The sequence below is a fragment of the Natrix helvetica genome, assembly GCF_964273705.1.
Source record: "Natrix helvetica genome assembly, chromosome: 1".
NCBI classification, from domain to species: Eukaryota; Metazoa; Chordata; class Lepidosauria; order Squamata; family Natricidae; genus Natrix; species Natrix helvetica.
This window is the reverse complement of record NC_138548.1, coordinates 495,852-517,305: the sequence shown is the minus strand read 5'-3', so window position 1 is coordinate 517,305 and position 21,454 is coordinate 495,852. Positions and strand designations below refer to the sequence as shown.

Below are 21,454 nucleotides of genomic sequence, written 5' to 3'. Positions count from 1 at the left end.
CTCTCCATCAGGAGACAATCAAGCTCAGCTTTTAGGGGTTCAAATGTCCCCCAAAATTCATCTGTGAATATTCTGCCCGGCTGAAGGAGCTGTGAGAAACAGGACGCAGATCTGCCCCACCCGATCCGGGGGGGGGGCACAAATATCCAAGACCCCCAAGGACCAAATGTGCCCATTTGCAAGAAACAACTGCCTGAAGGACACACCTGTGCAACCACACAGAGACTGCAGGAAAAAACCACAGGATGATCAAATTTGTTTTAAAAAATATGCCTGAAATTTATTGCACTTCCTACTGGCCGACCACTGCAGTTTGGGGCTGGGGGGAGGGAGGGGGAACGCCACACAGCCAAAACTCTGAATGGGAAAGCAGGAAAGTTTTCAGATTCCAGACCAGGATCCAAGATAAACCAGGGAGATTGAAGCATCCCCTTGAAAGGTGGTCAGGGGTCCAGAGAAGACCCTTCCGCCACCAAGCAGGTGACATGAAGCACTCCAGGCCCCACCCTGGGGCTGCCCCCCTTTTAAAGTGAGACCTGCCTTGGATCCAGCCACTCCTGTGCTTTGGGTTCCAAAATGAACTGTGGGAGTCCCTGCCAGGAGAGGGGTGAGGGCCAGTAGCTCGCATGGCTCTCAAAAGGATTGGGGCTAGGGACCCCAAATAGTCTTGAAGGGGAAAAAGGATAGAAAAGGGTGGGTCCCCCAGCCCCCTGCTTGTGGACCCCCAGGGGCCACTTCCAGGCTCCTGGGAGAGCCGAGCGTCTGGCAGAGGTTGGGCTGGAGACCCTGTGGTCCTTGTGAAGAATCCCCTCCCTCCATTGTGACGTCCTCTTTTAAAAGACCACCACCATTGGTGGCTGGGGCAATTCTTCAGGCAGCCTCTTTACCTCTGAGGCTTCTGACCTCGGGGAGGGTCCTCCTGGGGAAAGAACAGCAGCCCCTGACATGATTTGGCTATTCCCTTCCTTCCTTCCTTCCTTCCTTCCTTCCTTCCTTCCTTCCTTCCTTCCTTCCTTCCTGAAGCTGAGCTGGGTGGAAGATTGGCAGGGGGCCTCTGGGGCAACCCCCAAGGACCAACTACCATGTCTCCAAACTACGGTTCCCAGCCTTCCTTGGGAAAGCCCAGAAACTGACCACAAAGGGGGGTCTCGGCATTTCTTCACCACTCGCTACTTTTCAGAAAAGGGTGGACTATGGACTTGGAAAGAGCCGGAGGGGCTTCCGTTTTCTAACGCAGAGAAATATTGAGAAACGGGGGCTCTCCTTTTGGCCGCGTGTGTGTTTTGCACAATGACACACCCACGCCCCTGTCTACTGAGCATCGGGCCCTCAGGAGCTGCTGGTGTAAGGCAGATGCGGGGGAGGAACGGCCCCCAGGGGAGGAACGTGTCCGTCCACTTGGGGAGGGGTCTTTGCCTTCATCCCTTGGAGAGGCAGCTTGAGCGAATCCGATGTCCTCCTGCTCTCCCGCTGCCCCCCCGGCCCTAGACGCAGGTCTCTCGGAGGAGGTGGAAGCAGCCCTGGCCGAGAACATGGCAGGTGCAGAAGGACTCTGCGGAGCCCGTGGGCAGGGCCGCCTCCCCCGCGGCCAGCAGGCTCCTCTCCTCCTTCTCGAAGCCAAGAGCCAGGGAGGTCGGGTCCAGGGCCTTCTTCTGGGGACCAGCAACGTCCTCGGGGGTCTGTGGGGGGACAGGAGAAGAGGGGAAGTCAGCCCTGGGGCCTCCCCAACCCGAGTGAGGCTGACCGTCCTTCCGCTTGCCCGGAAGCCAAGAGCAGCTTTGGGGGCGAAGGAAACGGCCGCCGTGCCTGGGCTAAGACCCTGGGCCGCTTCCCCAGCCCTCAGGAGACACGCGGGAAACTCTTCCCTTTCGGAACATATGGACAATCATAGTTTCAGCTGGGAAACCATCCTAGACCAAGCCAAGTCCAAGAACGCCAGGGGATTTCCGGAAGCCTGGCACTCTGACAAATTGGCCACCAATGGGACACATAAGCGAGACCTACATCCTGTGCAAAAGAGACACTCAACAAGCCAAAAAGGGAACAAAGAGATCGAAATATTTCCCCACCAACCATTGAGATCCAGATGAGTATAGATTAACTCCAGGATTAACATCAGAGCAACAATCAAGAAGTAAACAATATCCCAGCCCGGGAACTGCCAAAAAACCCGACAGTAAACAGCCCAAGCAAAGAACCTGCAAGGCCTCCCCTCCCCCCAACACGGACAGGGCGAGACATGAAGACATCAACTGAGGGAAAACCCTTCCTCCCTACCAGCACTGATGATGTTGCCTAGTTGGGCCAGGAAATGTCTGCAAGAAAACTACCAGGTTCAGAAGCACCAGGAGCCCCTCGCCCAGCCCTGAGCTATCAACCTCCTCCTTGATTGATTTCCCAGCACCCCCCCCCCACACCTGCAGAAACGCGGAAGGACGGTCCCTGGAACGATGGGGCAGCCCCATTCTTGCCCACCTCCGAGAGAAGCAAGCTCTTCCTGGGACGTTGTTGAAGCCGGAAAGGCCAAGCTTCTTTGGGGATCCCCAGAGAGCCCGAGGAAGGCGGCTTCTGCGTTCCCAGGGACCTTATTGGAGGAGTGATGGATCCTCCAACTCCCAGGGCAGAGGTAGGCTTCGTTCCCCACTCCCAGAGGCCCCTCCCCGCTTGCTCAGCCCCCAGCCCTCCGGCCCTCCCCCCTGCCTACCGTCTCCAGTGGCCTCTTCATGACATCCCACCACAGCACCGCTGGGCGCTTGTCCTCCTCGCCAGCAGAGCCTGAAAGAAACCCCAGGGAAGTCAGGAGGCCAGGCCAGGCACGGCCCATCAGCCCAGCTGTTTCCAGGGCCTGGGAAGGCCCCCTCTGGCCCTCACACCCAGGGTCCTCCTGGCAGGCAGGGGCTGCTCCCCGGGGCCTTCTAGGGGTGTCAAAGAGGGCCTGGGCCCCCTCGTGCGGCTGAGCATGGGAGAATGTGCTCCGGAGGCCCCTTTTCACTCAAGCGGAGGGGAACTGGACTGAGGAGCCTCTTGCAGGCTAAGGATGCCCGGCCACTGAAGCTCCCCACCTCTTCCTCATAAAACCTAAGGCTGGAAGGGGTCCGAGAGATCATCTATACCCACCCCCTGCCTGGAAACACCGCTGCAGCAGCCTCTCTCCGGCTCTTCTGCTCCCCTCGGAGGGTCCTTGAAAGGGTGCCCTGTCCCCGCCAGAGGGGCCCTCGCCGGCCCCCTGCCCGCCTGCTTACCTTTCAGGCAGCTGGCCAAGAGCCCCACAGCCACCGTGCTGAGGGTCCCCAGAGCACCGTAGTAGAGGTAGGAGATGGCATAGAAGTCATCTGCAATGGCCGGCCTGCAAGGGGTGCCACTTGGTCAGCTGCCTCGGGAGTGGCTGGACCCCATCAGCCATCAACCTCAGCACTGCCACCCCCTGCCCGGCCAGGCTCCTCCTGGCAAGCATGTCCTTCCCCTGGGCCCTTTGTAGGCTCTGTCTGTCTGTCTGTCTGTCTATCTATCTATCTATCTATCTATCTATCTATCTATCTATCTATCTATCTATCTATCTATCTATCTATCTATCTATCTTAAAACAGATGTAGAGACTCTAGATTTCTAGAGTGCCGAGAAGAGTCACAAAAAGATGAGGGATTTGGATGCTAAAACACACAAAGAACGGTTGCAGGAACTGGGCATGGCTAGTTGAATGAAATGAAGATCTAGGGGGGACATAATAGCGGGGTTCCAATATTTGAGGGGCTGCCCCAGAGAGGAGGGGCTCAACTTATTCTCCAAAGCCCGTGAGGGCAGGACAAGAAGCAACGGGTGGAAACTCGTGAAGGAAAGAAGCAACCTGAAACTAAGGAGAAACTTCCTAATGGTAAGAAAAATCAACCAGTGGAACGACTTGCCACTAGAGGTTGTGGGTGCTGCATTACTGGAGGTTTTTAAGAAGAGACCGGACAGCCATTTGTCAGAAATGGTATATAGGGACTCCTGCTTGAGCAGGGAGCTGGACTAGAAGATCTCCAAGGTCCCTTCCAACTCTTCTTATTCTGTTATTCTGCTTTGCTCTGGCACACAAAAACAAACCCCTGTTTTTATCCCTTACAGCAAATGGAAACCAGGCAGGGCATTGCAGTCCCCATGGGTTGGAAAGTGGGTGGAGGGGCTGCAAGGGAGGGGCAGAGCAGGAGGAGGCCCTCAGAGGGTGCCAGTCAGGCTTTGCGCGTGAGGAGAAAACCCCCCAAAAGAGGGGGCTGAGGTGGGGTGGACTCTGGAGGGTCGCACTGCTGACCTCTCTGGCTGCTCCAGGGGTGTCCGGGGGGGAAGCGGCCCGTAGAGCAGGGTGCTGTTGGCCCCCTGGGAGACGTTGTAGAGGGGGCAGAGGTCTGCGTAGGAGGGCAGGACGCCCATGGTGCTGGCACTGGGGGGGTAGAGGGTGCCCCCCACAGCGACCCAAAGGGAGAGGAGGAAGCCGAGGCCGAGGCCGGAGAAAACCCCCTGGAAGGGAAGAGAAAGAGGCCCTGGTCAGATCCTGCTTTGCCCCTGAGGAGGGGAACGGGGGGGGGAGGGGGCTAAAGGCCAGGGCAGGAGGGGGACGGACGCATTCCCACAACGGTTTCTGCAGCCGGGTCAGAAATAGACTCACACAAGCAGCTTCGTCCAAGCCCAGGAAAGGAGAGGCAGGATGCCAGCTCCTTATTCCCCCCCCCCAGCTTCCCAGGTGTCAAAATGGACCCTCCCTTTTCTCCCCCCAGCAGGCCCAAGAGCCACACCTGGAAGACGGTTAGTAAGAGCAGCTGGAAAGCCCCCCACCCTCCAGAGCACTCCCCCCCCCCTTTGTCTGGATCCTGTCTTTGCCCCTCCCCCTATTGGTGCTGCCTTCTGATGGCCAGAAGCTGGGCCACCACACGCCCCCCCGCCCCCCCCCCCAGTGGGACTCACCCAGGTGTTGCAGGTTGGAAAGAACATGCCCAGGATGAAGGCGCCCAGGAGGGGCCCACTGACCACTCCCATGACCGTGAAGGAGCCCTGCCGGAGAAGCACAGGAGGCAAAGGGGGTGGGGGGCGTATGAGAGGGGGGCACTGAATTAGCAGCAACCTCTCTGCCCGCCTGACAACCACGCCCCCTCCCAGGACACACGGACGGGCATTGGGACTGTGATAGGGAGGAGGGGTCTTGTGGGGGTGAGAGAGGGGCCGCACCCCCTCCAGCCGCTTGTCCAGTCCATTCACCAAAAGGTTACAGGGGTCTCCAAAAGGAACAGCCATCATGGGGAGGGGTCCAGTCCTGAGAGCCGGCGGGGGGGGGGGCAGGAAGCTCTAGCACTGCTCCCATCCTTGCATTCGCGTGTTCATAATTCCCCCCCCCCCAGATCCAGGCCAACGGAACCCCTCCCTCTGGCACCCCCCCTGCCCTCCCCCAGGCAGGGCCTCTGCTGCTGTCGGGGAAGGAGAAGAGGGAGGGGGCAAATGGGGAGCGGAGGAGGGAGGCAGTGCGAGGCCCACAGGTGGGGGGTCTTCTCGGGGGGGGGACTGGCTTTTTTGGAGTTGCATACCTGCAGCACCCCCCCTCCAAGCAATGACGAAAGAGCTGCCACCGTGATGCAGGCAGTGCCGTAAATTAACGCTGGAAGGAAAAGGGCAGAGAGGGAGACACCTTAACTGAGGGCAAAGGGAACCTGGGGGGGCGAGGGGGGGGTTTATGTGCGTAGGGCACTTCCAGGCAGTTTGGGGGTGTCTGAGCCTTCCAAGAGACAGAAACCCTGGAGGTTTTCAAATCTCAGTGGGGAGGGATCTCCTGGATCCAGGAGAGCATCTGCCCCTCCCCCCACCTCTGCTTCCGTTTAAAGACCTCATGTGGCAGGCGGTTCCCCTGGCTGCCGGCTCCCATGGCCGGGAGCCTCTACTTTTGACCCACTGCCCTGCTCCTGCCTTCAGATACGGATTATCTTATCTGACCACCTCTCGTCTGGCACGGAAGAGAGTCCAGATACCACGCCAGGCGCCAAGGCCGCCCTAGGAGGCCTTGGGAAGGGCCCGCGTGGAATGCAGAATTCAGCTTTGGTCCCCACACTGTAAAAAAGACGTGGAGGCTCTGGAAAAAGGGCAGAGAAGAGCACGGAAGATCATTCGGGGACTGGAGGCTAAAACATAACAAGGAACGGTTGCAGGAACCGGGCACGGCCCGTGCAGGGAAGAGAAGGACCAGGGGAGACACGACAGCGGCCTTCCAATATCTCCGGGGCTGCCCCAGAGAAGAGGGCACTGAGCTGTTCTCCAAGGCACCAGAGGGTAGGACAAGAAGCAATGGGTGGAAACTCACCAAGGAGAGAAGCAACCTGGAACCAAGGAGGAATTTCCTAACAGTGAGAATAATTAACCAGTGGAACTCCTTGCCACCAGAACTTATGGGTGCTCCAACACTGGAGGCGTTTATGAAGGGATCGGACGGACATTTGTTTGAAATGGTGTAGGGTCTCCTGTTTGAGCAGGGGCTGGACTAGAAGACCTCCAAGGTCCCTTCCCCCTCTGTTATTCTGTGCTCGGCTCCATCCTCAAAGTAGGGTGCTTCCAGGTGAGCTCCCCAAAATCTGGAGGGGTGTCCTCTCAATTGCCTGGGCCTTGATGCTTGCACCCCTCCCCCTCCTGGTTTTCCACCCAGAGAAAGGAAAGGGGGGGCTCCCCCTTTCAATGGGCCCCCCGCCTGCCACTCACAGAGCCCCTTGGAGACCAGGGCGAGTTTCCGTGGCGACAGGGTGGGCATCCTTGGCTTGATCAGGTCCTCCATGGTGACGGCCGCCATGGCGTTGATGCTGGTGGAGGCCGTACTGCGGAGGAGGAGGAGGAGGAGGGCATCAGGGGGGCGGGGGCAGGCTGTGGCCTAGCAAAGCCTCTGCCCTCCATCCCGGAGACTGACCTCAAAGTGCCACTGTAAGCGCAGGCCAGGAAGAGGCCGGGCACCCCCGGGCAGCTCTCGAAGATGTCCAGGACCAGGTAGGGCATGTACTGGGAGGGAGGAGGAGGAGGAGGAGGAGGAGAAGCAGCCGTGAGGGGCAGAATGGCAAAACTCCCCTCGGCCGCAGGGCACAAAAGGGAGGAATGAGAGACCAGCTGAATTCTGGGCTACCCTGCCCTGCCCAGGAGGTTCAGTTTTGGGGCAGAGGAGAGAGAGGGGGGTCTCAGGGAGGGGTCTCTGCACAGGGGCAGCAGGAGGAGGAGGAAGAGAAGGAGAGGGCATCTGATGGGGGTCTGTGAATGGCTGGGTGGTGCAGGGGTTGGCAGCCATGGGGAAGAGGTTGCCCTCCCTGCCTGGACTTCAGGCCTGGCACCGCTTGTGGTCTCGCGCCCAAGTGCCAACTGAGCCTGCCTCTGTTTCATTTCGGGGGGGGGGGGGCAGCAAAGTCCCTCAGCACAGGGAAATGAGCGGCCTTGACATCCACTTGCTCTTGAGCCCCCCACGCCCCTCCCTCAAGGCCTCCCCCTCCTCCCCAAGAAAGGAACCCTCTGCCCGGATGCCCCCCCCCACGAACCTGGCCGCCCCACTCTGCCCTTTGGGGGTTCACATAACTCTCCTCGCCTTTCCTCAGCCTGCCCAATCCCCCCCCCGCTTCCCTGCCACGCTCTGCTGCCCCCCCCCCCCCGATGAAGGGGCCGTACCTGGTCAGGTGCCGAGATGTATCCGGCCAAGAGTGGGTCGCAGTCCTTGTAGAGCGCAAACATCACAATGCCACAGCCCACTGCGCAGGAGACAATGACGAAGAGCCCCACTTGGTTGACCAGGAGGGCCCTGGAGGGAGGGGGGCAAGGAAAGAGGTTAGGCCCAGGCGGGAGGGACGCCCCCCTCGGTCAGTGGGCAGAGGAGGCCCCAGGGGAGGTGGGAGGGAGCACTGCTTCACCCCCCCAAACGCCCCAAGACCCTTCAGTAACACCGAGGGAGGGAGGGGCCGGGGTGCCCTGGCATGGGAAGGGCCCACTGGGCACCCCCCTGACCCGGTCCCAAGAGAGCAGGAGAAGGCGAGGGGCATCGCACTCCCCCTGCCCACGTTGACCCTCCATTGGATGTGCCCCCTGCCTCAATTGTACAGATGCTGCTGCTCCCATCAGCCCAGTCCTGGCAGGTTCTGGGCTGCCCCCTCCCCCAGCAACAGCACCTGGCCACCTGCCCAAAGTGGACCCGCCAGAGCCACCCTGGACCTCTGGACGGCTGCCTCCATGGCCACAGAGCTCGGCCCATGCAAGGCGGGCAGCAGAAACGAGCAACCTAAGTAAAAGTAGGCAGCGGCCCAGAACAGGGCCAAAGGGAGGCTGGGGGGAGGAAGGTGGGGGGGAGGCAACTGCCCTCTAAAGGCTGAAGGGGGGGGCTGCTCTCCCTCCGCTCCCTCCCTTCCCCCTCCCCCTCCTGCCAGTTGACCCAGGGCCCAGAGAGCCTGGCCTGGAAGGACGTGGGGGGCAGAGGCCGAGAGCCCCGGGACGCCCCCTGGGGTGGGGGCCACGCCCACCTGCCTCTGTGCACTCAGGCGGGGGGGGGGGAGAGGGGGAGGGGAGTGGCTGCTGGGGGAGGGGCGGCCTCCCTCTGCTGATAGCCGCAGCAGCCGAAGAAAAGATAAGGAGGGCCGCAATCTCCCTCCTCCCTGGGCAGAGATGGCCTCCAGCCAAGCCACCCTGCCCTGGCACAGCCTCTCGCCCCATTCCAGTGGGCAGCCAGGCGGGGGGGACGACGGACGAGCATGTTTGGCTTTGCCATCGTCCACGCTGCTTCCGGAGCAGCCCCAGTCACGGCCGGCAGGAGGCTGGTGACCCTCAAAAGATCACCTGGGGCCCCTCAGCCCCCCCCCCCAGTTTCAGGAGGGCAACCGAAAGCCCCCCCCCCAGCCTTTGAGCCAAGGGGCAGAAGGAGCAACTCACAGCTTTGCTTCCTTCTCCGTCTTGCAGGCCACGTAACGCTGGACCTGGGCCTGGTTGACCCCGTACATGGAGAGCCAGACCAGCGTCCCTCCGAAGAGGAAGGTCCAGAACGTGTACCGGCTGTGGGGGTCCAGGCTGAAGCTGGAGGGGGCCCAGAGAGAGAGAGAGAGTCAGGAGGAAGGGGTGTCTCCAGGGGCATCTACCAAGCGACATGTGGCTAGACCTCATGAGGTTTTGGACACACACACAGAGAGAGAGAGAGAGAGACGGGGGCTCCTGGGGGAAGGGGCTGCAGCCTGAGATTTCTTAAAAAGGAACTCAAAGTTATTTGTCTGACTTCCATTGTTTGGGAATAGGGATAGTGCCCCCCACCCCATTGGGAAAAAAATCTAAGGGATCCACCTTGAAATGTAACCCTCCAATCTCCTTAATTCTGGGAGATTCAGGAAGAAAGAAGACAATAATCTTGCATTCATTCATTCACTCACTCACTCACTCATTCATTCATTCACTCATTTCTCCACCTTCCCTAAGTGACTCAGGTGTAAATGGCCCCATTCAGCATTTGGGGTCCACTTTCCCCTCATTTCGGTGCTCGGTCAAACCAAGGGGACCCCCATTTGCTCAGCTGCCGTCATGGCAGAGGCGTCCCCCAAGCCCCCTCCCAGGCAGAGGAAGAGAAAGGGGGGGCTGGGGGGGCCACCTGCAGCCAGGCACCATCCTCCCCAATTCCCCCCAGGGGCGGCAGCTCCACCTACTCTGCCAGGTTGACCCTGGAGTGGTTGTAGGCGATGGAGAGGACCCGGGCCGGGCCCCCCGCCAGCAGCGTCCCCTGCACCAAGATGGCCACAAAGCCGGACAGCATGACAAAGACCTGGAAGACGTCCGTCCAGATGACCGCTTTCATGCCCCCCTAGGAAGGAGGGGGAGCCCAGCTCAGCCAGCTTCTCCGGGGAGACCCCCTGGGGTTTGGGGGTGAGGCAGAAGCCCAGAGCCCCCCAAAGTGCCTGGGGGGGGGGTCAGAGGGAGGGGTGTGCAAGGCCAGAGGCAGATCCCCCCTGGACTCACGATGGTGGTGTAGAAAGTGCAAATGGTGCCAGTGGAGAGAAGTGAGGCCCAAATATCCAGACCCGTCACTGAGGAAAAAGAGGAAGAGAAATAAGATCTTTTTTCAGAGATAAGTTTCCCTTTTCCCCAGCGGCTCCTCTGGCCTTGTCTGGAGCAGAGAAAGGGAGGGGCCTCTTCCCAAGGAGAGGGCTGGGGGGCACAGCTTCCCCTACAAGGGCTGGCACTGTTGGCCGTCTTGCCCAGGACTGAGAGCCAAGTTATCTGCCAGGGGAACCGGATCCCTTTCAACCTCTGGATGAAGTCCCTGAAGAGGACGGAGGCCTTTCCTGGATCAAGGCCCTTTTCTGAATCAGATGGGCTCAGTCCCAGGGATAGTCGGGAAGCCCAAAGCAGAGCAGATCCAATGGAGGGTCCCTCTGATGACACCCCCCCTGGGCTCAAGATCTGCCCTCGCACAGCTGCTCCACGGGCCCCTTGGAGAGGGAAGCCGAAGAAGCGGGGGCCTTACACCAGCACACACACGTGCGTGTCACGCCCCTCAGCACGCGGGGGGCCTGGCCCTTGCCCTGGCCAGCCCCGGGGCCTTCAGGTGAGGGATTGGGGTGGGGGGCCGTGAGTATCCAAGCCCGGTTCCGAGTGGGGAGCAGGGGGGACCCACCTTGGTTGAGGATCAAGGCAGGGGCGTAGATGACGATTCCCGTGTACAGCACCTGCGGGGGGGGGGAGAGGCTTTTAAAACCTGCAAAGCTGCAGAGGGAGGGGGTGGGGGTGGGAGGTGCTCAACAAACAAATGCAGAAACCCCTCCTGGCTTGTCCACAAGGGCAGCACCACTGCCGGAAGCCCACGCTGGGTGAGCCCCTTGGCCGGCCCTTCTCATTCTTTCTCCTCTTCCCTTCCTAAGCCCCCCCCCTCCGAGACCACGAATCTTGAGGGGGTGGGGGAACCCAAGGGGAGCTCCCCATAGTCCGCGTGTGGGGGCCGTTGTGGGTGAGGGGCACTTTCTTCTCTTTGTTTCAGCCAGTGCTGAAAGGAAGGACACCCCCCCCCCCTTTCAAGGGCGGCGGGGGGGGGGGAGAATGCCAGCCACAATGCTGGGCACTTACTGTGGCAATGATGTACTGCACTGTGCCACACAGCCGGACTTTCTTGGAGAAGCGCAGCTCCAGGTACTGCCAAGGCAAGCGGGAGAAGGGAGAGCTACTACAGCTGAAGTCTCCCCAAAGGCCAAACCTGGAAGGAAGGAAGGAAGGAAGGAAGGAAGGAAGGAAGGAAGGAAGGAAGGAAGGAAGGAAGGAAGGAAGGAAGGAAGGAAGGAAGGGGAAGGGGAAGGGGAAGGGGAAGGGGAAGGGGAAGGGGAAGGGGAAGGGGAAGGGAAGGCGTGCCATGCCTCCTGGTCAAACTGGACTGGAAGCATTTGGCCGAAACATGGGGCAGACCTTCACTTGCAGCCCGCCAGGCCAAAGGGATCCTGCATCAGAGCGAAGTTGCTGGGATAAACGTCAACAGCTCCACCAGCCCCCCCCCCGGAATAAATGCCCATGCAAAAGAGGGGCATGGAAAGCAGACCCCCCACCCGGTGGTGTAGTAACCGTTAAGCAGACTCAGCAGGTGCTGCGGGCACCAGGCCCAAAGGGGACACCACAAAGTTGATTGAGATATCAAAAAAACCAACGAAGATTTGTGCAGTATTTGTGCCGAGGAGGAGGGGGGGGCACCAAGATTTCTCGGTGCTGAGGGCACCAGGGAGCCTTCATCCACCACCCTCCCCTCCCCTCCCCAGGGCAGACGGGCGCTGGGTGGCCGTGCCAGGACTCTCCTCTCGCCCAGGGGGGTTTTTGTCGAGAGGCAACGGGACTTTCTTGGATTCCTTTCGCTTCTCATCCGAGGAGCTTCTTCAGTTCAGTTGCCTCTCGAAAAAGCCCCTTGGAGACAAGCGAGACCCGGAGGGCGGCAAGCGGAGGCCGGACCCTTCCCCCGCCCCCCCCCCCCGTATTTGGGGGACCTTCCCCGCCCGAGGACGGAACAGCCCGCCCCGCTGCACACCCCGCAGGCTACCCCCCGCCCCCTTCCACCCCTGACCCAGAGATCATCTCTGCCCCAGGATCTTTGCTCCTCGATGAGCTTCATGCAGACCCAACGCCCGGCTGATCCCAGAGCCCCCCCCAGTGCCCCCCCAGCCCCCAGGGCAGAATCCAGTTCAGACCCTCTGGGTCACTGAAGAGAAGCTGCGTCAGCTGAGCCGCCTCCTCAATCAGGTCTCCCCCTCCCCCAAACAAGAGCCCTGGGGTCCTGCTTCATCCAACCCCCCACCCAGCAGAAGTATTTAAAGCCCAGGAGGGGAGCTAGGAAACCTGGATCTGCTGGCATCTGCAATCAGAGCCCCCCCCCCTCCTTCCCTCTTTTACAGATGCCCCCCTCCCCCTCTGGCTGGCTTTGCCCTCTCTGCCGTGCCTGGGAAGAGCAGAAACACGCCAGCCAGGGAGAACACGGTGGGCTTTTTTGGGGGGGGGGGAGACTGCTTGGAAGCAGCAACCATTTAGGCAGAAACCGTGGCGGGGGTGGGGTGGTGGAGGGTGGAGTGGCAGGCTGGTCTGACTCCAGGGTTGCTCTCTCTTTACCCCTCCCCTCCCCCGCAGCCCCCCCCTCTCCGAGCTCCTGCCGCTGGAGAGCTCTTCAGTGGTGCTGCTGGAGAGGGCCTTTGGGGTAGCGCCTGATACCCAGCTGAGAGCCCTCTGGGCACCTGGCCCTGTGCTGCATGGGGCTGGGGGGGAGGCAGGGGAGAGTCCTGGAGGACTTTTGCATCCCTGTTGGCCCCCTTAGAGGAGCCCTTCCCCCCTGCCTCCAGCCACATCAGGGGAAGATGCCCCCAGGGACAGGGGACAGCAGCTGGAAGGACCCTAAGCAAGATCAAGCCCCAAAGAAGAGCCAAGGAGCCTCAAGAGGCAGAGGGCGTCCTTTCCCAGTCCCCTGGCAGGGCTGCCTGTCACAAGCCCCCCACCCCCCACCCCCCGGCTCTGCAGCCTGAAGAAATGGGAAGTGCAGCAGCCAAAGGCCTTCCTCCCTTCCTCTAGGCTAGGCGTGTGGAGCATTTCTTCAGATCAGTTCTCCCCCACCCCAAAGCCCTTTGCCCCCCTCCCACTGCCAGGACGCCTGGGTTGCTGGCTCTCTCTCTCTCTGCAGCTCTCTCCAGCTCCCTCGCAAACTCTTTAGGGCTGGAATGAGGAGTGAGCCTCCCAACGTCTGGGGTCTGGGGTCTGGGGTGGTGCCCAAGTGCTGGGGGAGCAGCAGAGCCACAATGGGGTGGATGACCTGAGGGGGGAGCGGAGACCTTGTTCGGGTGCTTGGCTCAAACAGCCCCCCCCAAATGGGGCTGAGAGAGGAAGCAGCAAAGGGAAACTTAGCCAATGGAAGGTTGTGAGGGGGGGGACAGACGGACAGAAGGAGACCTTGGCTGGGGGAGGGGAGATTTTAAATTCCCTGTAGGAAAAGGGCTAATTTGAGGGGGGGAGGCTGCCCCAGAAGTTACAGAAAGTCTCTTCTGCAGGTCCCCTTGCTGGGTGGGATTTTCCCCACCTCTGGCGATCTTTTGGGGGGCCTTATTATTAATGGTCTCCCCACTGCTGACTGTTGCATGTGGGTGAGCCCCAAAGAGGCAGAGGGGGGGGGCACTTGGCTAAAACAGGGGGGAAAGTCAGGGAGGGACAGACAGGCGCTCTCTTCCCTCCCCCCCCCAAAAAAAAACAACCCTCCAACCTGGGCAAAATGTCTCCACGCTCCGTGGTCAACCCTCCACCCCACTTTTCTTGCAAGGAAGCCAAAATGCAAGTGGGGGAGAGGAGAAGTGCCAGCCGGCCCATTTCCTGCCTCTGCCCAGACTGGCAGGAAGCCCCTTGAGGGCCACGCAGGGGCTTCCACAACAGCCCTGTGGAATCCCCCCACACACACACACACACAAGCAAGCCCTGAGATGGTTCCTGCAAAGGGCTTGTTTCTGGGGCCTCTCTGCTGGTGTTGTGCGTGTGCGTGTCCCTTTCTGCCTGGGGCAGTGGGGCCAGAAGAAGCCCCCACCCTGCCCTCTCTGGCCAGCTGGACCCTTGGCCAAAGGGGCGATGCCAGGGCCCACAAAGGCTGAACAGACAGGAGATGCCCAGGGCTCCTACAGGAAAAGCGGCAGGCCATCAGGCTTCGCGGACAAAGAAAGACAGGTGTGTGTTGTGTTGCTCCAGACCCACAAAGGCTCCAGGGTTAGGGCTGAGGGTCAGGCCGGCCTGAGGCCGCCTTCAGTGCCAAGGATCCATTGGCTCTCCCAGGGGAGATAAGTGGAAGGACATCTGGGCTCTGCCAGGGTTCTCAGCTTCAGTGGGGGAACGGCTGGCAGTCATTGGGGGATGGGCAGACAGCCCCCTCCCCAGGCCAGGGTCCTCCGAGCTCCCCAACGATGAACTCTGACCCCAGGATTTCAGAAGGGCGGGGCACCCACTGCCCAGAGGGGAGGGGTCTGTGTACCGGCCCAGAGGCTGCAGGCCATCCCTCTTGACCGGCCCTGCCAATCGCCCCACTTGCCCCTGGATCCCATCACGCTTCCGGGGAGGGGGGGGGGCAGGAAAGGCCAGTTCAGTATTTATCCTAGTTTTGATCTTTCAAGTTTCCAAAGCAATTTTCTCTTCTTGCTTTCTCAGCACAAAGACAAAACAGGGGACTCTGGGGAGGGGGGGGAGGGGAGGATTGTGAGCAGTCCTGGGCTACCTGGGGCGGAAGGCGGGTGGGGCATATTTACTGACTTGAGTTATTTGGTCAAAATAATAAAGGTGGGAAATAAATAAATATAAAGAAGATAAAGAGAAATAAGCCAGCTCCACCTCCCCGCCTGCGAGAGAGAGAGAGTGACGCCCCAGGAAGTTCCCCTCACCTTCCTGACTGCAACCTCACCTGCTGCGAGTGACACCTGCCTCCACTTGGCTGTGAACTCCGTCCCTCTGAATAGGAGCTGCCTTTAGCACTGTGGTGGCGGCTTTGGCTTCACCCCTTTTTGCCCTTTTGTGACCAGAGCAATTTCCTCCGAGGAGATTTCTTCAGAAACCCCGAGGGGGTGGGTGTGTGGGAGGAGATCTTGCCCAATGAGGCCATTCGTCATTGTGGTTAACCTCAAAGTCACACCTTTTCTGCAGGGATCAGCGCAAGCCCACAAACACCTGCGGAGAACAGCTGCCTCCCCCACCCCATTTCTCCTGCCCCTCAGCTCCTCCCCTCCAAGCCCAGGAGGTCCCCTAATTTCACCAGGGAGAAATTAGGACTTTGGCTTTAGGCTGCAGGAGAGATGGGGACCAAGGGGGGACCCCATTGCCTTCCCACGGGGGGCGTCCAATCCTTTGCAGATAACTCTGCACAGCTGGCATCGTACACAGCTCCTGGCAGGGGGGGGAAACCCCTGTATTTATGGGGGGTGGGGTGGGGTTTTTGTTCTGCTCCAGGCCCAACTCATAGAGCTTCTGTTACTCTGCGCAGTTGCTCCCAGAGCCCCCTGGCTGAAGATGGCACAACCCCCCCTCCACTCTGGGGCAGATTCCCCCTCCCTCCCCCGAGACCCCCTCCCTGGTCCCAGAGCTTTTCTGCCGGGGTCTCTGACGTGCCAAGGCTCTGCTGGAGGGGCTCTGGGACAAAAGGGTTGGCTGGATGGATTTCCTGCCTTGTTGTTATTATTTTTTAAACTGGCTGACAAAAAATACAAAAAAGTGAAAACATCCACAGTTGTGATTGGCAATAAACAATAACATCACACACACAACCCGGAGGAGAGCTGCAAAACCAACAAGCAGGAACAGCAACGTAAGAAAGGGGAGAAGGATGAAGCCAGGGGAAACAATTCCGTTCAGCATTTTCTTGAACCCCAGCAGGGAGGGAGGGGTCACTGCCTGGCCGGGCAGGGAGGTCCTTCCAGGGCATTGATGCCTCCCCCCCAACCCCATCCCAAGAAGCAGCGCCTCCTAGGCCACCATCCTCCCCTTCTGCAGGAAATCTGGTACCCTCGGTGGTTGCACTCTGGCCCAGTTCCTGGCAATGCCAGCCGTGGGTTCCTTTGCTGGCAAACCAGCCCCAGAAGGTGACTTTCTCCCAATGTGAAGAAGCCCCCCCCCCGGCCCGGTATGGGTGGAGACCCGGGGGGGGGGGAACCCAGCATTCTCTGCAGCAGTGGCCCCTTTTTCTGGGGTCAGATGCCAGCCGGCCTGGGTGAAAGTCAGAGCTTTAGTCAGAGGATTTTCTGGCTCCGAGGCTTTGGTAAGAGTGTGTGTGAGTGTGTGTATTAATTGGCACCTTGTCATCTTTGCTGTGAGCTCTCTAGAAAGATGAACAGATTAAGCATCAGCTGAATAAATCGGTGCTGCTAGAAGCTTTTCTCTGTTTAGGCTCCGTTGGGAGGGGCTTGCAAAGCCTGGGGGCCCAGGGAAAGAAGGGCTGAATGGGCCCCCACCCAGAGGCAGCCTGGCTGGGTCCCAATGTCCAGGAGGAGAGAAGGGCAGAGGGAACCAGGCTGGGAAGAGAAAGGGCTGTCTGGGGTGCCAGGACCCAGAAGGAAGGGGTCACCCCAAAGAAAGGGAAGCCTAAATCCAAAGGAAGGGGGGGGACGTGGGGTTTCAATTTAAGGGGGTCAGCATCCAGCTGACTTCACAAAAATCCCCCTCCACAAGAGGAAGGGAAACTGGCCTGGGGTCCGAAATGGAGACGGGGCTGTCATTCTGGAGAGAGTGACCAAATTGAAAGACCCTCCACCTCCAGGCTCCCTCCCTCCCTCCCTCCCTCCCTCCCTCTCTCTCTCTCTCTCTCTCTCTCTCTCAGCTACTTCTTTGTTGATTTTAATGCTTTACTGTTTTCATCTCTTTTGCAGTATCTTATCAGATTGCAAGTGGCCAGAGGCGTACAAAATAAATTTAATAAATAAATAGATATTCAGAGATGGGCGGCGGATTTGAACCCCCTCCCAGCCCCCAACCATTCTCTGCTGGACCTCCCCACCCCCACCCCGCCCTACCTCGTAGGTGCTGGTGACCCCCAGGCGGTAGAAGACGGGCAGGAAGAGGCAGGCGGTGAGCAGGGAGTTGAGCATCTGCCCCAGGCACATCCATAGGAACTTCATGCCGTAGCGGTAGGCCTCAGCCGGGACGCCCAGCACCTGGATGGCCGACATGAAGCTGGCCGAGAGCGAGAGACCCACCGGCAGGGCCGACATAGCCCGGCTGCCCGTGAAGAAGTCCTCGGGGGTCTTCTGGCCGCCCCTGGACAGTGCGTGGAAGAGCCCGATGCCCGTGGAGACCAGCAGCATCAGGCCGAAGACGCCGTAGTCCCAGAGGCTGAAGGCCCGCGGCTCCTTCTGGAAGGCGGCCAGCTCACCTGCGGCAGTGGCGTCCATCCCGCTTCCCTCCTCTTCCTCTCCCTGCGGGCGGGCGGTGAGCAGCGGCGGGCCAGAGAAGGCAGCCTTGCCTGGAGGGTGAAAGCGGGAGAAAGGGTGTGGAGGGGTGTCAGAATTCAGCCCAGCTCTGAGCAGCCCCCGGGAGGAAGACGGTCCTTCTCCTCCTCCGTTAAGGCAGAGGGGGAAACGGGGCAGAGGGTTTGGCGGGAGTTTTCTCTTCCGAATGGTCAAACTTGTGAAAGGAACTGAGTTTCGGGCAGGGAGGAGGGGAGGAGGAAGCCTCCACAGGGGGGGAGAAATTCCAGAATTGCGGCAGGACAAGAAAGACCAATGGACCAGCAGAAGGAACTGGACATTCAGAGGGAAGGAGGGAGAATAGATACGTCCTGAAGATGATATCAATAGATGAAAGATAGATGAGACACAGACAGACCAACCGACATACTTAATAGAGATCAGACAGACAGACAGACAGATCATAGGTAGTTAATAAAGATGAGAGACGGACGGGTGGACAAATAGCGAGGAGAATAAAACCGCTGAAGCAACCGGCGGAGGTTCCCAGCAAATACCCCGTTGATCTGCGCAACGGATTTCGATTGAATCCGTTGAAGACAAGATCTCCAGGACGATCACCTGAAGCCAAGGAGGCGAGACCGGCTCTTCAGGGCGAGAAGGGAGCCGGAGAACGGGCAGAGCGCGCCGGGGAAGCGGGCAGGAGGCGGTGGGCTAGGTGGGACTCCCGACTCCGGAGCCTCCCGAGGGCGGAAGGCGAGCGCTGCGTCCGGAGCCGCGCGGCTTCCCAAGCGGAGGAGAGCGGGGCGCCGGATCGGAGGCTGCGGGCGTCCCGCACTCGGCGGCGCCTTAAGAAGCGCTCGGCCGTCCGCCCGGAGGGAGGCGCCGGGGCGGGCGGGCGGGCGGGCGGGGGGTAGGTGGGAGGCCCCCCGCCTCACAAGGCGGGAAACCGGACAACTTGCTACGGGCAGCTGGCGGTGGGACACATTTAACGCTTCCAGTTCATGGTTTAACCGAAATAAAACTCGTTTTCCCTTTTGCCCTTTCATTCCACCGTTTCTTTGATGCTGTCCCTCCTCTGGTCCCGACGCCACTTGCCTTGCGGGGAGTTGGCCGTGGTGAATAGTCACCGAGCCCACAAGGGGAGCCCCGCCGGAGGGCAGCGCTGGGCTCCTGCGGGTGCTCCGTCCCAGACGCCCCGAGAGCCATTCGGGTCCCGCAGCTGCCACCGGCCAGATGGGCTTTGTGGTTCCTGTCAGTGACGCCCGCCTGGATCAAGGACGGGGCGCCCCGGAGCTCCGCGACGGGGACGGGCTGGAAGAGGAATGGGGGGCTTTGGCCGAAGAAGGGGCGAGGCAGCGCTGAGGCCAAGCTTTCTGGGGGTGTGTGTGACTTTTGACCGTTTTCACATTTACGACCATTGCAGCTTGCCTATGGTCACGTGATAAAAATTCAGACCCTTGGCAACCGATTCATATTTATGACAGTCGCAGTGTGCAGTGGGGGAGGGGGAAGAAAGGAGAGGCAAAGGGGAAAAAGGGGGGGTTGGAGAAGAGATTTTTTAATTTTTATTTTAATTTTTCCATCATGAAAGACAATATTTAACAGATTAACAGAGTCGGAAGGGACCTTGTAGGTCATCTAGTCCAAGCCCCCCCAAAGCCTAGACCATTTCTGACAGGTGGCTCTGTCCAGTCGCTCCCATCACCTCCGAAGGCAACTTCTCTTCCATGGGTCTTCAATGTCAGGAAAGGCCTCCTTATTTCCAGGTTGAATCTCTCTCCTTGGTCAGTTTCCATCCATTCTTCCTTCTCTGGCCTTTGGGTGCCTTGGAAAACAGCTTGACCCCTTTCTCCTCCGGGTGGCAGCCCCTCAAGGCTGCTCTCCTGCCTCCCCTGGTCCTTCTCTTCCCTAGACCAGCCATGCCTGGTTCCTGCAACCGTCCATCGTATGCTTTAGCCTCCAGCTTTGTATGTTTAGCCTCCTAATCATCTTAGTTGCTGACTCCTGGAGTTCTTGGTGTTGGAAAAGGACCAGTGTCCTACCAATGTTGGAGAAGATTTGTAGCTCAGGGTTGAAAGGAGGGGGTCTTGGGGGCTCTCTGAGCTTGCTTGTTCTCTTGTTTCATGACCCAACTAGGCAACATCATCCCTGCTAGTAAGGAGTGGTGGGGTTTGCCGTCAGTTTATATTCTGGTGCCTTGCCTGTCTCTTACGTTCTTGGATTGGGTCGCTTGCTGACGGCCCTTTATCGGTTTTCTTGATTGGGGAAGGGCTTACTTGATTGGAGTTGATCCCTGCCGACCTGGGTGCTGACTGCTGGTGGGGGGAGGGGGGGCTGGGCCCTTCCCCTCTTTGAGCTGGTCGATGGTCTCTTTTGCAGACCTCTATGTGTCCATCAATGGCTGATTTGTCACCAAGGCTTCTGGAAAGTCCCTGGCATCCCTTGGCCTGGGGGGTCACATTTCCCCAACTGAAACCATGGTTAAATATCTCTATATGTTGTGACCAGCGTCCCTGAATAATAACCCCCCTCCCCCGATTCAGGGAGAGCACCCAAGCAACCTGCATGGGGGTGGGGGGTGGGCAGAGGACCCCAGAAAGCGGGGGTGCTCTTGGCTCCCCATCCATAACGGCAGGCCAACAACTCCAGAATGTTGCAGGCTGAAGAAGGCAGGAACACACACACACACACCTCAATCAGAGCCGTCTTCCCCCACCCCCCCCCCACCCCCCCACCCCCAGGAATGGGCCTGCTGGGAAGGAGCTTGGTTCCCCAGAGGTCTTCTAAGAGAGGCCGGGTGGTCATTGGTGCAAAGGGCTTCACTGGACCCTGCACTCTCAATCGATGACAGGGGTCTCCAGCCTTGGCAACTTTAAGCCAGGAGAACTTCAACTCCCAGAATTCCCCAGCCAGCTTTGCTTCAACTCCCAGCTTTACTGCTAGGGAATTCTGGGAATTGAAGTCCGCCAGGCTTAAAGTTGACAAGGCTGGAGACCCCTGATCTATGAGGTCCCTTCTTGCTCTTTGCTGAGTCAGGATGATAAAGACGCCACCAGGAAATGTGAGGGGGCCTGGCCAGGAGCCCATGTTTGACTGGCAATTCCTTCCTGAGGAGAAAAGGGGGGCTGGGGGGCTGAGGAAAGGCAGCTAGCTCTGGAGTTGGGGACCCTGAAGGAGAAGTTCCCTCCTTCACAAGAGACAAATGCCAGAGGGACCTTTCTCTCTTGGGCTCCTCCTTTGGCTTTAAAACAGAATACAGAATAACAGAGCTGGAAGGGACCTTGGAGGACATCTAGTCCAACCCCCTCCTGCCCCTCCTAAGCAGGAGACCCTAAACCATTTCTGACAAATGGCAGCCCAGTCTTGAAAGCCTCCAGTGACCAAGCTCCCACAACTTCTGAAGGCAAAAGTAATTCCAATATTAATATTGTCTTCACTGTTAGGAAGTTTCTCCACAGTTCCAGGTTTCTTCTCCCCTTGATCAGCTTCCACCTGTTGGGTCTTCTCCTGCTTTCTGGTGCTTTGCAGAATAGGTTGACACCCCCCCCTCAAATACTGGAAGGCTGCTATCATGTCCCCCCAGAAGAGGCTGGACAGCCATTTGTCTGGGTCTGGGATGGTACAGGGTCTCTTGCTTGAGCAGAGGGGTGGACTAGAAGACCTCCAAGGTCCCTTCCAACTCTATTCTAATTGATTAATCAAGGAGAGAACCAACCTAGAAATAAGGAGGAATTTCTTTACAGTGAGAACAATTAACCAGTGGAACCACCTGCCACCAGACGTTGCGGGTGCTCTATTCCTGAAAATTTTTTTTAAAGTTTTTTTTTAAATCAAGCAAAAACATACATATAAGATAAAAAATATAATCAATTACATATCTAACCCTGCAATGCTGGAGGAAATGGAGGGTCTGTCCACCCTGAGACCCCTGGGGGAGGAGAGAGGGCTTGGCTCAAGGCAGAAGGGGACCTACGACAGCTCCCCACCAAAAGAGTGGGAGAGAATCATTCAGGAAAGGATGCCGAAGGAGGCACAGAATGAATTGTGAATGGCAAAAATTA

General features: G+C 58.9%; 1 protein-coding gene across 1 annotated transcript in view; it reads right to left on the bottom strand.

Annotated features, from left to right (window-relative positions):
- Window positions 1-1,344: 1,344 nt before the first annotated feature.
- SLC5A5 (solute carrier family 5 member 5) overlaps window positions 1,345-21,454 on the bottom strand; it is a gene marked incomplete at its 5' end in the record, with an annotated part of 91,768 nt that continues 71,658 nt past the window's right edge. The window contains 17 exons of the mRNA XM_081938382.1: window positions 1,345-1,679; window positions 2,705-2,775; window positions 3,243-3,346; window positions 4,289-4,494; window positions 4,939-5,025; window positions 5,553-5,623; window positions 6,712-6,824; window positions 6,914-7,002; window positions 7,654-7,783; window positions 8,902-9,042; window positions 9,660-9,814; window positions 9,970-10,037; window positions 10,628-10,679; window positions 11,074-11,139; window positions 16,998-17,446; window positions 17,948-18,011; window positions 18,489-18,704. Of these exons, the coding sequence (XP_081794508.1) occupies window positions 1,485-1,679; window positions 2,705-2,775; window positions 3,243-3,346; window positions 4,289-4,494; window positions 4,939-5,025; window positions 5,553-5,623; window positions 6,712-6,824; window positions 6,914-7,002; window positions 7,654-7,783; window positions 8,902-9,042; window positions 9,660-9,814; window positions 9,970-10,037; window positions 10,628-10,679; window positions 11,074-11,139; window positions 16,998-17,446; window positions 17,948-18,011; window positions 18,489-18,704 (2,277 nt within the window). The 3' untranslated portion in view covers window positions 1,345-1,484. The remainder of the gene's footprint in view (window positions 1,680-2,704; window positions 2,776-3,242; window positions 3,347-4,288; window positions 4,495-4,938; window positions 5,026-5,552; window positions 5,624-6,711; window positions 6,825-6,913; window positions 7,003-7,653; window positions 7,784-8,901; window positions 9,043-9,659; window positions 9,815-9,969; window positions 10,038-10,627; window positions 10,680-11,073; window positions 11,140-16,997; window positions 17,447-17,947; window positions 18,012-18,488; window positions 18,705-21,454) is intronic.